The sequence below is a fragment of the Chiloscyllium punctatum genome, chromosome 44, assembly GCF_047496795.1.
Source record: "Chiloscyllium punctatum isolate Juve2018m chromosome 44, sChiPun1.3, whole genome shotgun sequence".
Lineage (NCBI taxonomy): Eukaryota > Metazoa > Chordata > Chondrichthyes > Orectolobiformes > Hemiscylliidae > Chiloscyllium > Chiloscyllium punctatum.
The window spans coordinates 16,523,117-16,539,968 of NC_092782.1; the positions used below are offsets into that span (position 1 = coordinate 16,523,117).

Here is a 16,852-nt window from a genome sequence, read left to right on the forward strand (position 1 = left end):
ATCACAGCACAATGTTCTACAGGCAAGTGCACAGCTTGAGTTGCAAGCGATGGCTTTGTTCAAAAAGGGTGCCAAAATTAGGAGTCATTGAAGAAAATGGGCCATATTAATTAGTAGACTTTAAAAAGTCATTAATGATGGGTTCTGTTACAATCAAATTGCAGAATTAACCATTCAAGAGTTCACATCTCAGATAAACATGGTTATTTTAGTTAATCCCCTCAACATGGAGAAGCCCTTACGGTAGGGGATTTTAACTTTCCAAACATAGACTGGGACTGCCATAGTGTTAAGGATTTAGATAGAGAGGAATTTGCTAAGGGTGCACAAGACAATTTTCTGATTCAGTATGTGGATGTACCTACTAGAGAGGGTGCAAAACTTGATCTACTCTTGGGAAATAAGGTAGGGCAGGTGACTCAGGTGTCAGTGGGGAGCACTTTGGGGACAGTGACCATAATTCTAATAGTTTTAAAATAGTGATGGAAAAGGATAGGCCAGATCTAAAAGTTGAAGTTCTAAATCGGAGAAAGGCCAATTTTGACAGTATGAGGCAAGAACTTTCAAAAGCTGATTGGGGGCAGATGTTCATAGGTAAAGGAATGGCTGGAAAATGGGAAGCTTTCATAAATGAGATAACAAGAATCCAGAGAAAGTATATTCCTGTCGGGGTGAAAGGAAAGGCTGGTAGGTATAGGAAATGCTGGATGACTAAAGAAATTGAGGGTTTGGTTAAGAAAAAAAAGGAAGCATATGTAAGGTATAGACAGGATAGATTGAGTGAATCCTTAGAAGAGTATAAAGGCAGTAGGAGTATAAATAAGATGGAGATCAGGAGGGCAAAAAGGGGACATGAGATAGTTTTGGCAATTAGAATTAAGAAGAATCCAAAGGGTTTTTTACAAATACATTAAGGACAAAAGAGTAACCAGGGACAGAATAGGGCCCCACAAAGATCATCAAGGCGGCCTTTGTGTGGAGCCGCACAAAATGGGGGAAATATTAAACAAGTATTTTACATCAGTATTTACTGTGGAAAAGGACATAGAAGATGACATCTTGAAAAATGTCCATATTACAGTAGAGGAAGTGTCTTGAAACGCATAATGGTGGATAAATCCCCAGGACTTGATCAGGTGTACCCTAGAACTCTGTGGGAAGTGATTGTTGGGCCCCTTGCTGAGATATTTGTATCATCGATAATCAGAGGTAAGGTGCCGGAAGACTGGAGGTTAGCCAACGTGGTGCCACTGTTTAAGAAAGGTGGTAAGGACAAGCCAGGGACCTATAGACCAGTAGCCTGACATCGGTGGTGGGCAAGCTGTTGGAGGGAATCCTGAGGGACAGGATGTACATGTATTTGGAAAGGCAAGAACTGATTAGGGATAGTCAACATGGCTTTGTGCTTGGGAAATCACGTCTCACAAACTTGATTGAGTTTTTTCAAGTAACAAAGAGGATTGATGAGGGCAGAGGAGTGGACGTGATCTATATGCACTTCAGCAAGACGTTCAACAAGGTTCCCCATGGGAGACTAGTTAGCAAGGTTAGATCTCATGGAATACAGGGAGAACTAGCCATTTGGATACAGAACTGGCTCAAATGTAGAAGACAGAGGGTGGTGGTGGAGGGCTGTTTTTCAGACTGGAGGCCTGTGACCAGTGGAGTGCCACAAGGATCGGTGCTGGGTCCACTACTTTTCGTCATTTACATAAATGATTTGGATGTGAGCATAAGAGGTACAGTTAGTAAGTTTGCAGATGACATCAAAATGTGAGGCGTAGTGGACAGCAAAGAGGGTTACCTCAGATCACAACGGGATCTTGATCAGATGGGCCAATGGGCTGAGAAGTGATAGATGGAGTTTAATTCAGATAAATGTGAGGTGTTGCATTTTGGGAAAGCAAATCTTATCAGGACTTCTCCACTTAATGGTAAGGGCCTAGGGAGTGTTGATGAACAAAGAGACTTTGGAGAGCAGGTTCATATTTCCTTGAAAGTGGAGTCGCAAGTAGATGGGATAGTGAAGGTGGTGTTTGGTATGCTTTCCTTTATTGGTCAGAGTATTGAATACAGGAGTTGGAAGGTCACGTTGCGGCTGTACAGGATATTGGTTAGGCCACTGTTGGGATATTGCATGCAATTCTGGTCTCCTTCCTATCGGAAAGATGTTGTGAAACTTGAAAGGGTTCAGAAAAGATTTACAAGGATGTTGCCAGGGTTGGAGGATTTGAGCTATAAGAACAGGCTGAACAGGCTGGGGCTGTTTTCCCTGGAGTGTCGGAGGCTGAGGGGTGACCTTATAGAGGTTTATAAAATCATAAGGCGCATGGATAGGGTAAATAGACATGGTAAAAACAATGACTGCAGATGCTGAAAACCAAATACTGGATTAGTGGTGCTGGAAGAGCACAGCAGTTCAGGCAGCATCCAACGAGCAGCGAAATCGACGTTTCTGGCAAAAGCCCTTCATCTGATGAAGGGCTTTTGCCCGAAACGTCGATTTCGCTGCTCGTTGGATGCTGCCTGAACTGCTGTGCTCTTCCAGCACCACTAATCCAGTAAAAGACATAGTCTTTTCCCTGCGGTGGGGGAGTCCAGAACTAGGAGAACATAGGTTTAGGGTGAGGGGGGAAAAGATATAAAAGAGACCTAAGGGGCAACATTTTCACACAGAGGGTGGTACATGTATGGAATGAGCTGCCAGAGGAAGTGGTGGAGGCTGGCGCAATTGCAACGTTTATAAAGGCAACTGGATGGGTATATGATTAGGAAGGGTTTGAAGGGATATGGGCTAGGTGCTGGCAGGTGGGACTAGATTGGATTGGGATAGCTGGTCAGCATGGACGGGTTGGACCGAAGGGTCTGTTTCCATGCTGTACATCTCTATGACTCTATGAAATGTTCACACACAACCAAAAGATACAGCAGCCCATAACAGCATCAATACATCGAATTGACAAGTCTATACAAAATGGTAGTCAAGGCAGATGTTATACAGTCAGTGAATTTTTACCCAGTCAAATTTTACCCAAAGAATTATGACTTTACTTCAGATAATTGGTTGACTCTTAACTGTCCCATGAAGTGGTGTAGCAAGACAGTTATATCAAACTGCTATTCTGCTAATTCAGGAAAGCAGCCCACTATCACAATCTATCCAACAATGGCAGATGAGTAACAAATGCAAGCCTTGTTAATGACACCCATCTTGAGAGGGGGATAAAAGTAAGCTTGCTCTGTTACCAGCGTCAATTGACGTAAACTACTTTCTGGTGTATGGCATTGACTGGATGGTTACTTGGTCCTGCCCCAGAGTTGTGTCATTGTGTGACCACTCAGGATGACTAAAATAATAATGAAATCCTCTTGTGTATATATAGTGAAGAGGATGGATTTCAAAGCAGCCTACTAATGAACTGGACACCACCAGAGGCTCAAAGTGCTCTGTCCATGTGATAAGGTGGCAAATATAAACATTAGTTTGAGGGCAAAAGACCAGCACTGAAGGAAATGTACATTACCCGTAAGACACATGCACTCTGACAAAGAAAGAGTAAAGAACCAAGAGATGTTTGACTTAGACATGGCCTGAGTTATTCACCTTATAGGTGCTGAAAGCAGCAGCCAGAACCAGCCTTTACCTGGAATAGGTTAATTCACAGAGCGAAACGTTACAAGATTGTGTTTTAAAAATAGAGCAGGAGTGGACAATTTGGCCCACTGAATCAACTGTCATTTAATATGATCATGTGAATCCTCTGCTTCAACATCATACTTCCGTCCTCTCCCACCAGCCAACACCTCTGAATACAGGCACGTCAAGCATAGATCTCCTTCTGCCTCAAAACACGGGCTGGGTTGGCAACTGGTCACAGATACAATAGTCAGAGAAAGACTTAAATTTCACAAGTGAACTTGAACTTCTTGCTGTGCAGTTCAAAATGATTAATCTGACACAGCCCTCCAGTTGATTTACATTGATATAACCTGTTGAATCTGCAGGCTGGAGGGCCAACATCTGCTCCTATGCCTGACTCATGTGCTTCAACTTTCTCCTCACTCAACACAACCAGCAGCAAATACAGAACTAGCTAGCAAAATCTAAGCGGCCCATCAGTGGTAATGAAAGCCACAACTTAAGGGTGCTCCTGTAGTAAGGCTTTTAGGATGTCAAAATATTGCTGACCTATTTAGGTTAAGTGCATATATTCCTTAGTAACTGCTTACATTGCTGTTCCTAGCTCAGTGCAAACAGTCAGCCAAAATGCAGAGGCTGCATAAATTGGCGAACAAACAGCAATATTACCAGCAGTCGAAATATCTACCTCACTGTCATTGATAAAATTCAAACTCAAAAACCAGCTTCTAAAACTTAAGTGGTGCTCTCTGGAGATGTTAATGCACATCATAGAGTTCTCTTCCCTCGTGATCTTAAGCATTGTAAAATATACTGATTCACTGAAATATTTGGCATCTGACTTAGAGTTTATCCTGTTCTATTAAAACTGCTGCTTACTGTGCATGGACCCATTTAAAAATGAAGTGGTCACCCATTTAAGACATAGATGAGGAAACATGTGTTTGTTCCAGAGGGTTGAGAATCTCTGGAATTCCCTTCCTCAAAAGGCAGTGAATGCAGAATCTTTAAATATTTTTGAGGCAGAGCAAAATAAATTCTTGGTAACCAAAGGGGTGAAAGGTTATTGGGGACAAACATGAATGTAAAGTTAAGGTTAAAATCACATCAGCCACGATCTTACTGAAAGGCAGAGCAGGTTGAAGGGCTGAATGGCCTGCTCTAATCCTTATTTCTATAAGAGGGAGTTGTTTCAGGGGGTGGTGGGTTTGGAGCATAGCTACAAATTGATTTATTCTGTTCCCTAATTCTTAGTCCACTGAAAGAGTTTGTGCTGCCCTCTTCCCCCACCCCTGCCGTGAGATTTAGTATAACGTGTATTCAGGTTACTCACCTCCATCTGACAAAGATTAACATTGGCATTTAGTATTTTACATGGTGCCAGAAGGAAATAGGAAGTGAGAGCAATACTGCCCTGTTCTCCTCTCAAGGTGAGGAGCTGTCAACAAACCATCCCTGAACTGCCAATCATCCTTCCACCACCTCAGTTATCCAATAGGTAAGATTAAAATCAGAACCAAAACAGAAATTGCTGGAGAAACTCAGGTCTGGCAGCATCTGTGGAGAGAGGAACAGAGTTAACATCGAGTTCAATGACTGCTTCAGAACAAGATTAGAATCAGAGCTTATAAATGTTCAGCTCCGTGAAATAGAGATGGTGATGTATGGAGTAGGAACGATGGGGGGCAACAAGCATCTTTTATGTTCAGAAAAAAAATGTCATGATCACATAATGCAATTTACTCATCTTCTGCACATTTTTCAAGGGGAAAACAAAATACAATGAAAGGAGGATAAATAGATTTCTGCTTCATTTTACAATGCTAATAGGCAGGAACTGGGGCACCTAAATTGAGAACAGATGTTCTCAGGAAAATGCACAACAGAAACATGGAGGTTGTTGAGGGAGCACTTGCTGGTCGTGCTGAATAGGTTTGTGCCGCTGAGGCAAGGGAGGGATGGTAGGGTGAAGGGACTTTGGGTGACAAGAGATGTGGAACATCCAGTCAAGAGGAAAAAGGAAGCTTACTTAAGATTGCAGAGGCAAGGATCAGATAGAGTTCTAGAGTGTTACAAGGTAGCCAGTAAGGAACTGAAGAATGGACTTAGGAGAGCTGGAAGGGGGCATGAAAAAGCTTTGGTGGGTAGGATTAAGGAAAACCGTAAGACATTCTACACCTACGTGAGGAACAAGAATATGGCCAAAGTGAGGGTAAGGCTTATCAGAGATAATGGAAGGAGCTTGTGCCTGGAGTCAGGTGGTGGTGGAGGTCCTTAATGAATACTTTGCTTCAGTATTCAGTGAGAGGGATCTTGTCTTTTGTGAGGACAGCATGAAACAGGTTGATATGCTCAAACAGGTTGATGTTAAGAAGGAGGATCTGCTGAAAATTTTCAAAAACATAAGGATAGATAAGTCCCCTGGGCCAGACGGTACTACAGAATGCAAGGGAAGAGACTGCTGCGCCTTTGGCAATGATCTTTGCGTCCTCACTGTCCACTGGAGTAGTTCCAGATGACTGGAGGGTGGCAAATGTTATTCCTTTGCTCATGAAAAGGGAAAAGAGATCATCCTTGGAATTACAAACCAGTCAGTCAATCTTACATTTCCTGATGAAGAGCTTATGCCCGAAATATCTATTCTCCTACTCCTTGGATGCTGCCTGACCTGCTGAGCTTTTCCAGCACCACACTCTCGACTTTGATCTCCAGTATCTGCAGTCCTCAGGTTCTCCTAGTCTTACTACTACGGTGGGCAAAGTATTGGAGAGGATTCAGAGGGACAAGATTTATGATTACTTGGAAAACCATAGCTTGATAGTCAGCATGGCTTGCCTCACAAGTCGTACTGAATTCTTTTGAGGATCTGACAAAACACACTGAAGAAGGTAGAGCAGTGGATATGGTGTACATGGATTTTAGCAAGGCGTTTGAAAAGGTTCCCCAAGGTAGACTCATTCAGAAAGTAGGGAGGCACGGGCTACATGGAAATCTGGCTATCTTCATAAAGAATTGGGGCCCATAGAAGACAGTGGTAGTACAGTCAGATACATTAGGGACATTTAAGTGACTCTTGGATAGGCACATTGACGAAAGTGAATTTAAGGGCATGTGGGTTAGTTTGATCTTAAGAGTAAGATAAAAGGTCGGCACAACATCAAGGACCGAAGGGCTCTGCTACACTGTTCTATATTCCTCTGTCGTCCCGTTCCTCACCACCACCCACCCCCCCTCAGTCGAAGCAAAATGCTCAGAGACACACATTGTTTTACCTCCTTCATCTTTATGCCGGGCCCTGGGAGGGGGAGAGAACGACCACCCGTGAGCACAGTGACATGAGTTCATGGTCTTCTCTGGAACAGCAGTTTCTCAATGAACTATACATCATTTTACAGGGAGCAATATCCAGATAAGGCAAGACACAGTATTTGGGTGACCATTACAATCAACGAGTATCAATAGCAAAGATTAAGCCATCTGCTGTTACACAGTGAATAACTGGTTTCACATAATGAATACTTTTCACCTTGTTAAACTGACCTCACGTACTGAATGCCATCTCCTCTTGTTAAATGGCTGTACATAATGAATGCTTTTCCACCTTGTTAACCCATTTCCCTTGCCTCCAGCAACCCATTGTTAACTCTAAGTTCTTATCTGATCTGAGTCATGCTCAGCTGAACTGCTTGTTTCACAAAACTCCGAACTTAACTCTTTCCCTGTCTGCTTATACCCGATACACATTCTCACCTCCGTAAAACATTATAAAAACGTAAGTCAAAAGGTTGTGAGAAGGAAGGTCTAAAAAGCCTGATGGATAAGCTGATAGAAGTCAGATCAAGATAGTGGCTGAAGTTTAGTCAAAATGATTATCTGAATAAGCAGTTGGCCATTTTTGACTGAGCAGAGGAGACATTTCTTCAGCAAAGGATCGTGAACCTTCAAAAGTTCAGAGTGTTGTGGATGCTCAGCCATTCAAATTATATATTCGAAACACAGCTACCATGGGAATCAAATGATATTGGGATAGTGCAGAAAGGGGTCAAAATTCAGTCATGACCTTGGAAAGTGGTAAAGCAGGTTCAAAGAGACAAATAACTAACTCCATCCTTCATATCAAATCATCCGAAATTGTTGAGGAAATAATTTAGCTCTTTGATGTGGACGAGTCTAAGCATACCCAACTTCACAGGCAATCTAGTGTTATGGAACAAAGGTTGACCCCCCCAGAGAGGTAAAACCAAAATACCCAAAGAGCAGCACCTCACCCCATAATATGTAAAACAAGGGTGAAAAGTGGTGTAACCTGCTTTTCAGCAACTTCTAGTAGTTGAATAAAATAAATCCTGATACTCATTAAAATTAACAAGTAACAATTTATCTAACAGTGAACAAATTAAAGAAACTATAACCAAATCACAAATTCCTTTTAACTACTAACTATTCCCGAACAAAACAGATTCTAATGGTATGCTGTTCTAATAAATAAAAGTCTCACTCAGAAACAAAAAAAAACAGAATTCACAGTCTCTCGAAATTACAGCCAGGTTGTGTCTTCTTCCTCAATTCTCGTGTCAGGAACATCTTCTCCATCGTCAGTACTGCTGTTTTTTAGATGGTGCTTTCTCCAAGACATTGATGAGACAATGACAGCCAGCGCTTCTCTCTCAAGAGCAGAGAGCCATTAATTCTGGCAAATGGCAGCTTGCTCTGAGGTCTTTGCCCAACAGCCCCCTTCTTTTATATCCCTGATGACATCAATAGTTCTTACAAGAGGTTGTCAAAACCATCAGATTTAGATACCAAAAACTTATTAAATTGAAGTGCCTGGTTCAAATTGATTGGCTAAACTCAAAACCCTGTTTTCTTGGTACAAATTGCTGCTTGATCTTTCGATACAAATGTTTCAGTTCAGGCTCTGTGTGCTGCCAAACTCAAGTTGCTTGTCATAGACATCCATTTGAGATCTCCAAGCACAGAAAAAGTACCATCTTTTAAAAGGAACCACGCAACGCTTTCCCCATTTTACAAACATCAAATTCTAACTTGCTGCCTGCCAACCTACAATTACTTCATCCAACTTTGCAAAACTAGTAGGTTGGAAAGAGCACTAAGAGTCTGATGCATATAGTAAAAAAAATGGAGTAGCCTTAAGTAACCAGCTGCTGATACTCTAGCAGACTGTACAACAGGGTATCCAGGCACAAAACACTCCTGCTAAGTGCAAGCAGAGAGTCAGAGTCATACAGACATACAGCACAGAAATAGATCCTTTGGTCAAACTCGTCCATGCCGACCAGATATCACAACCCAATCTAGTCCCACCTGCCAGCACCTGACCCATATCCCTCCAAACCCTTCCTATTCATATACCCATCCAAATGACTCTTAAATGTTGCACTTGTACCAGCCTCCACCACTTCCTCTGACAGCTCATTCTATACACGTACCACACTCAGTGTGAAAAATTTGCCCCTTAGGTCTCTTTTAAACCTTCCCCTCTCACCCTAAACCTATGCCCTCTAGTTCTGGACTCCCCCAACCTAGGGAAGAGACTTTGCCTATTTACCACATCCATGCCCCTCATGATTTTATAAACCTCTATAAGGTCACCCCTCAGCCTCCGATGCTCCAGGGAAAACAGCCCCAGTCTGTTCAGCCTGTCCCTATAGCTCAAATCCTCCAACCCTGACAACATCCTTGAAAATCCTTTCTGAACCCTTTCAAGTTTCACAACATCCTTCCAATAGGAAGGCGACCAGAACTACATGCAATATTCCAACACTGACCTAACCAATGTCCTGTACAGCCGCAACATGACCTCCCAACACCTGTACTCAATACTCTGACCAATAAAGGAAAGCATACCAAACGCCTTCTTCACTATCCTATCTACTTGCGACTCCACTTCAAGGTCTCTTTGTTCAGCAATACTCCCCAGAACCTTACCATTAAGGTGTATAAATCCTGCTAAGATTTGTTTTCCCAAAATGCAGCACCTCGCATTTATCGGAATTAAACTCCATCTGCCACTTCTCAGCCCATTGGCCCATCTGATCCAGATCCTGTTGTGATCTGAGGTAACCCTCTTCGCTGTCCACTACACCTCCAATTTTGATGTCATCTGCAAACTTACTAACTGTACTTCTTATGCTCACATCCAAATCACTTATATAAAAGACGAAAAGTAGTGGACCCAGCACCGATCCTTGTGGCACTCCACTGGTCACAGGCCTCCAGTCTGAAAAACAACCCTCCACCACCACCCTCAGTCTTCTACCTTTGAGTCAGTTCTGTATCCAAATGGCTAGTTCTCCCTGTATTCTATCAGCTCTAACCTTGCTAATCAGTTTTCCATGAGGAACCTTGTCAAACATCTTACTGAAGTGCATGTAGATCACATCTACCACTCTGCCCTCATCAATGCTCTTTGTTACTTCTTCAAAAAACTCAATCAAGTTTGAAGACATTATTCCCCACACACAAAGCCATGTTGACTATCCCTATTCAGTCCTTGCCTTTCCAAATATATGTACATCCTGTCCCTCAGGATTCCCTCCAACAACTTGTCCACCATCGACGTCAGGCTCACCGGTCTATAGTTCCCTGGCTTGTCCTTAGCACCTTTCTTAAATAGTGGCACCACATTCGCCAACCTCCAGTCTTCTGGCACCTCACCTGTGACTATCGATGATACAAATATCTCAGCAAGGGGCCCAGCAATCATTTCCCTAGCTTCCCACAGAGTTCTAGGGTACACCTGATCTGGTCCTGGGGATTTATCCATCTTTATGCATTTCACAACATCCAGCACTTCATCCTCTGTAATATGTACGTTTTACAAGACGTCACCATCTGTTTCCCTATATTGTATATCTTCCATGTCACCACTGACGCAAAATACTTGTTTCGTATCTCCCCCATTTTCGTCAACTCCACACAAAGGCCGCCTTGATGATCTTTGAGGGGCCTTATTCTCTCCCCAGTTACTCTTTTGTCCTGAATGAATTCGTAAAAACCCTTTGGATTCTCTTTAACTCTATTTGCCAAAGCTATCTCATGTCCCCTTTTTGCCCTCCCCCTTAAGTATATTGACACTGTATTTATACTCCTTTAAGGATTCACTTGATCTGTCCTGTCTATATCTGACATATGCTTCCTTCTTTTTCTTAACCAAACCCTCCATTTTCTTTACTATTTTAAAACCAAACCCTCACTATTTTAAAACTAACGGAATTATGGTCACTGGCCCGAAGTGCTCCTCAGTCACCTGCCCTGCCTTATTTCCCAAGAGTAGGTCAAGTTTTGCACCTTCTCTCGTAGGTACACCCACGTACTGAATCAGAAAAGTTTCATGTATACACTTAAATTCCTCTCTATCTAAACCCATAATACTATGGCAGCCCCAGTCTATGTTTGGAAAGTTAAAATCCCCTACCATAACCACCCTTTATTCTTACAAATAACGGAGATCTCTTTACAAATTTGTTGCTCAATTTCCCTGACTATTCGAGGCAACAGTCATCTTTTAAGTCAGGAACAATCAGTAATTTCTTAAGAGCTAGCAATACAGGAAACAGACCATTCTGACCAAATGGTCTATGTTTATGCTCCACACAAGTCCCCTTCCATCCTATCAGTACACTTTTAAAATTTCTTTATCCTTCATTCATTTATCTAGTTTCCCCTTGCTACACACTTTTATTAACCCTCCAGTAAGGGCTTTCACATTCTCAGGTAAAGGAATTTCTCCTGAATTCCATCGAGTTTCTTCATTACCCTCCTACTTTTTCTTAAAATCGGACTCCCTGCTAATTGAAATTTTCTATGCATTTGTCATATCAAAGAAATTTTCTCCCCCAGAGAAAATAGCCCCAGGTCTTTCCTGTTGGTTTACCCCTCTCATGGCTCTGATGCTATCCTTATAAACCTTCTTTACATCTTCTCCAGTGCCTCTGTAGGCAGTAGTACAGGATTGCTAACAGTACTACACAAAGCCCACAAGTCTCAATTACATTTAATCACTTAACTAAGTATTTCATAAACGTGACAACTACAACTATCTAACCAACCTGCTTTTGTTTGAATACTAAGAGCCAACAGCCATTGGTACAGAGAGCATAAGCCCTTCTTCAGGAATCTGAAGAAGGGCTTATGCCTGAAACGTCGATTCTCCTGTTCCTTTGATGCTACCTGACCTGCTGCGCTTTTCCAGCCACACATTTTTAAGCTCTGATCTCCAGCATCTGTAGTCCTCACTTTCTCCTACAGATAGAGCATGTTAACATTTTAAATCGATGTACATGTTTGACAAGATAGATGCTGAGAGTTTCTCTGCTGACAACAGCAGCACTCTCTACCAAAGTGACTAAGGCCATACAATGGAAGAATTTGAATATTTCCTAAAAACATACTCCTCGTATCCATTCTCTAAACTTGCTAATTCTTACACAAAAACCATTAAAACATGAAATTCAGTAAAATACAGAAGACAGACATTTGACCATTCATGCCTATGCTGATTCCCATAAGGAGCAATTCAACTAATGCCACCCCCCGATTCTCTCTCTGCACCCCATCGTCTGGTTATAGACCATCCCCAACCAAGGAGAATTCGCCTTTCTCTCTACTCTACCTATCTTTGAATCCCTTCAGTGTGAAAATAGGCCATTTGACCCCTCAAGTCCACACTGAACCTTTAGGTCTGGAGAACAAGCGTGACCTTCTCAGACTCTCCTCCAGTAACCCTTCGTCAAAGTCAGATGATACCCATAGAATTGTCTACAATGTTCCAGGAGATGCCTAACCAGTGATTTGCAATTACCCTCTTAATTCCATACCTGTTTCTAAATCCAAATAATCCACACGCTTTTTAAACACCAATCACTTGCCCTGCCATTCTGAAGGATTTGTGCCTATGGACAAGGTCCCTCTGCTCACTGACACTTTTTGCAAACATGCCAATTATAACATCCTGCCTTGGCACACTTGTACTCAAAGTGCATTATTTGAGAGTTCTGCACATTGAATTCCACCTCCATAATCCCCCACAGTTCACCATTCTGAAGCCTACAAGCATCCTTGTTATTCATTACTATGTAGCCCAGTGGAAGGTGCACTGAAAAGACCAATTCTTTCAGCTTCCATTTAGCATCTCCCCAATAGCTGGTATCATGGGTACCCATGGGCATAGAAACACTGCACAATAGGGCACATCATTTGGATGAAGAATTCCAGCAACATCCTTGCATCCCGTTTTGAGCCAGTCATAGCCTTATGCAGACCTGAAGGGGGGGGGGGGGAATTTTGAGACAAACACAGAAGAACCACCATGCTGGCAAGAAGCGTGCTCTACTAGGCAGGAATAAAAGCCAGCTCCCTACTGCTGCAGAAGGAACGAAACACAGGAAAAGCAGGACGTCTTTCAGGTCAGAAAAAAAAAACCCGCCACCACTTCACCCAGAGAGAATTCAAACAAAAAGCAACCCACACTAACGGCTGTTTCTGTGTTTAGCTGCTCCTGTATCGCCCTGTCTGTCTCAGTGTGCTCGTCCTGGTCATGCTCAAACAGCTCAGTTGATGTTAGAAACGTTTGCATACAGACCGGACAGATGAAGCCCTGGAAAAGGTGTTAATCGCAACTATAATTCTGAAAGTTAAGAGTGAGATCAAACACAACAAATTCTAATGTCATCCCAACTCTGAAGGTGACACAGGCACATACTCAGATTTTAAAAAAAAGAGAATCTCGACCACATTAGGTAATTAGGCATGATTTAAATAAAGCTTGTAACACAACTAATGTCCCTTCTGCTTGACTAATGAATGAGCAACACATACAAACATGGTCACATGTGCTAAGCCATTTAGAAACGAAATCTGGGAGCATTTTTACACACAAAGGGTAACTCAAATCCAGAACCCTCTCCTCCAATGGGGAGCAGCTGGAAGTCTAGGATCGACAGGCATTTTGACCAGGAAGCGTTTTGAGGAACTTGGAGCAAAGTTGGGTAAATGGAAAGGAAATACAGGCCAGCTATGATCTAACAATGGTGAAAGCTGCTATAGTAGCTGAATGGTCTCCTCCTTTTGCTACGTTCATCACATTCAGGCGTCACTCTGCGCCATGCTTAGCAAAACTCATGTCCTTAAGGATGAAGGTAAGATGACAAAATTGTCTCAATCAATTCTACAATAACAGGAAGGCATCTGCACAAGGGTCTTCATCTCCAGTTTCTTGGACTCTATAATGCTTCTTGTCCATTTCCTTTTGCTATGTAGTTTTAAAGCTGAAATGTTTGACAATGAAGACGTCCACAAGTTCATTAAAGTCAGTGCACAGAGCAGTTGTCATCACCATAATAATACCTCTCCGCATTCTTTAGATTTGGTCAGGCAACGGTTCAAACACTAGTGCCCTTCTCGAAGTCAACTCCACAAACATTCAAACAAAAACTTCTGCAAAGTCTTCTTCAACAGACCGGACACTGTCAGGATGACCGAAAAGCATCTCCTGTGCCAAGTCCTGATTTCTGAACTCTCAACTGTTCAAAATTCCAGGAGATGACAAAGAAAACCTTCCAAAGACAAGCGAGCTCTTCTTGCAATGCGGCAGTACTGGCATTAGACACTGACAGGTGCTCGCTAGCTATTGGTCAACATGGTGACACCCATCCATGAATTTGCATTACAATTTGAGTCCAAGTTAATCCTGATGGGACAGAGCAGTGGCAGTGGAGGAAAGAGGAGGAACTAAATCCCACGAGCAGATTCCAATGCTTTGTATGACAACCTGACCCCCATGCCCAAAAATGTGCGGGTTGAGAACTGGCCTCTTTAGTCTTGACTAAAGCTCAGAACCAAGTAGAAGTCATCCTCAAACTGAGGGACGGTTGCTGACAACCTGTCACTGTCTGAGCTTTCATTTCCTCTTGATCACCATCCCAGGTACAGAATTCCTTGTATCACTTCAAAGACCTTCGGTGCATTACCATTTGCTCCCTTCAAGCATGTAACAAATCACTTCAGAGATCGTTCTTACTCCCCAACCTTCTTGTTTTTTTTAATTCTGATACTTGTCCGTTGCTCTCAAATGCCTGATCCCTACCCAGGTGTAGACTGGCATTTCCAACTTCATGGTTCATAATCACATTGACAGAGGATACAATATGAGTTTCGTTTGTACATCTCTCAGTGCCCATTCGTCAAGCAGACCTCGCACAGCAACCTTCATTCTTCAAACAGGTACTGACGAACATTAACTAGTCAGTGTCAAGGTTGGTGCCAAGAGCAGAAGGAAAAACATTTTAAATGAGTTAAATTATATAACAAGCAGACTGAAAATGCCTGAATTTTCATGGGTCAGCAATGACCCTTAGCATTTTACTCAAAGAAACAAGGGAACATTTGAGGTTATATAGTCCATTGAGCTTGTTTCACCATTCAATGAGATCATGGCTGACCTGGATCTGCTCAACCCTGCCACTTGCGTTCCGTGTACCCTCAACACAAACTTGCATTTTTCATCAGGTCCACCGAATCCAGTCTTTTTTGGGGACATAAACTTAATGTTTACTAGATCAAAGCAACTGCAGAAAAATCCAATTAAAATAAAACTGGAAGGGGCTGTTGTGGCACAGTGGCAGTGCCCTTACCTCTGAGCCAGAGGCTTGGGATCAAGTCCAGACACGTGTAATAACATCTCTGAACAGGATGATTAGAAAATATCTCAAAACAAAACTGCTTGGGTCACCTAGCATTGACCTTGGTTAACTGTCTGCATGGATAATTATAAACGGACAGTGAACATTGCTCATGCCAGCAAAACATTCATTCCAGGAGAGAAATCAATTAAAATCAGCTTCCTGTTATTCCCCATAAATGGGCTCACCATTAAGGTTATGCCCCCTTGCTCTCATACCAGAGTAAATAGTTTCCGTCCCTCTGCTCTTTAAAATCTTTTATTCATTTTTAAAAACACCTTGGTTAGACCTTCTCCTATTGCTGCATTCGACAGAATACAAGGTTAATCTAGGAGGTAAAAACAATAACTGCAGATGCTGAAAACCAAATACTGGATTAGTGTTGCTGGAAGAGCACAGCAGTTCAGACAGCATCCAAGGAGCAGCGAAATCAACGTTTCGGGCAAAAGCCCTTCATCAGGAATAAAGGCAGTGAGCCTGAAGCGTGGAGAGTTCCGCCTCGGAACACTTCCAACCCAGGGACCGCCTCGGAACACTTCAACCCCAGGGCATCAATGTGGACTTCAACAGCTTCCTCATTTCCCCTTCCCCTACCTCATCCTAGTTTCAAACTTCCAGCTCAGTAACTGTCTCCTTGACTTGTCCGGACTTGTCCGACCTGCCTATCTCCTTTTCGACCTATCCACTCCACCCTCTCCTCCTTGACCTATCACTTTCATCCCCTCCCCCACTCACCCATTGTACTCTATGCTACTCTCTCCCCACCCCCACCCTCCTCTAGCTTATCTCTCCACGCTTCAGGCTCACTGCCTTTATTCCTGATAAAGGGCTTTTGCCCGAAACGTCGATTTCGCTGTTCCTTGGATGCTGCCTGAACTGCTGTGCTCTTCCAGCACCACTAATCCAGTACAAGGTTAATCTACCCAAGGTGCCTTCAATTTGGACAAAATCTATTCAAATCCTTTCTCCCGCCGTTGTACCAGCTAATTTTGAAAAAATAAAAAGTACATATTGTTTCATTTACTTACCTCAGAACCACCTTCATCATTGACTTCCACAGCTGGCGCTGTTGTCACTGAGGTGTCTGGGTCAGAACTCCCAGAGCCTAGAGGTGTCTGTAGGAGAGGAAAACATGATCAGATCAGACAGAGTGAACATAATCCTGAAAAGTAAGGTGCCTCACACTGAGCTAACCCAGGAGAGAATTGCAAGGGTGCAACACTACGTCTCTCACCATTTCCAAAGGTTCCCCCTCCTGCAGGCTTCCAGATCCAAAGACAGTCAGGGGTACAGCCTATGGCTTTATGTGCAATCAATCTTGATGATTGCATGACAGCTTACCTCAGATACTAACATACATCTTCCAGGGATGTGTGCACCTCCCCTCCATAAGTATGACTATAATCAAAAGCCCAGGCTCAAGTGGGTGAAGTAGACCAAGCAGGACTCCAACCACTGGCTGCAGCAGCATTACTATGAAGGCCTGTGGGAATCCACAATGTCCACCAAC

The 16,852-nt window shown here is 42.8% G+C and overlaps 1 protein-coding gene across 2 annotated transcripts in view; it reads right to left on the bottom strand.

Moving 5' to 3' along the window:
- eea1 (early endosome antigen 1) overlaps positions 1-16,452 on the bottom strand; it is a 96,823-nt gene extending 80,371 nt beyond the window's left edge. For both annotated transcript variants that reach the window (XM_072562344.1, XM_072562343.1), the window contains exons 1-2: positions 16,371-16,452; positions 13,131-13,259 (exon numbers count right to left, since the gene is read on the bottom strand). In XM_072562344.1, coding sequence (XP_072418445.1) covers positions 13,131-13,238 — 108 coding nt within the window. In that variant the 5' untranslated portion in view covers positions 13,239-13,259; positions 16,371-16,452. The remainder of the gene's footprint in view (positions 1-13,130; positions 13,260-16,370) is intronic.
- Between the last annotated feature and the right edge of the window lie 400 nt (positions 16,453-16,852).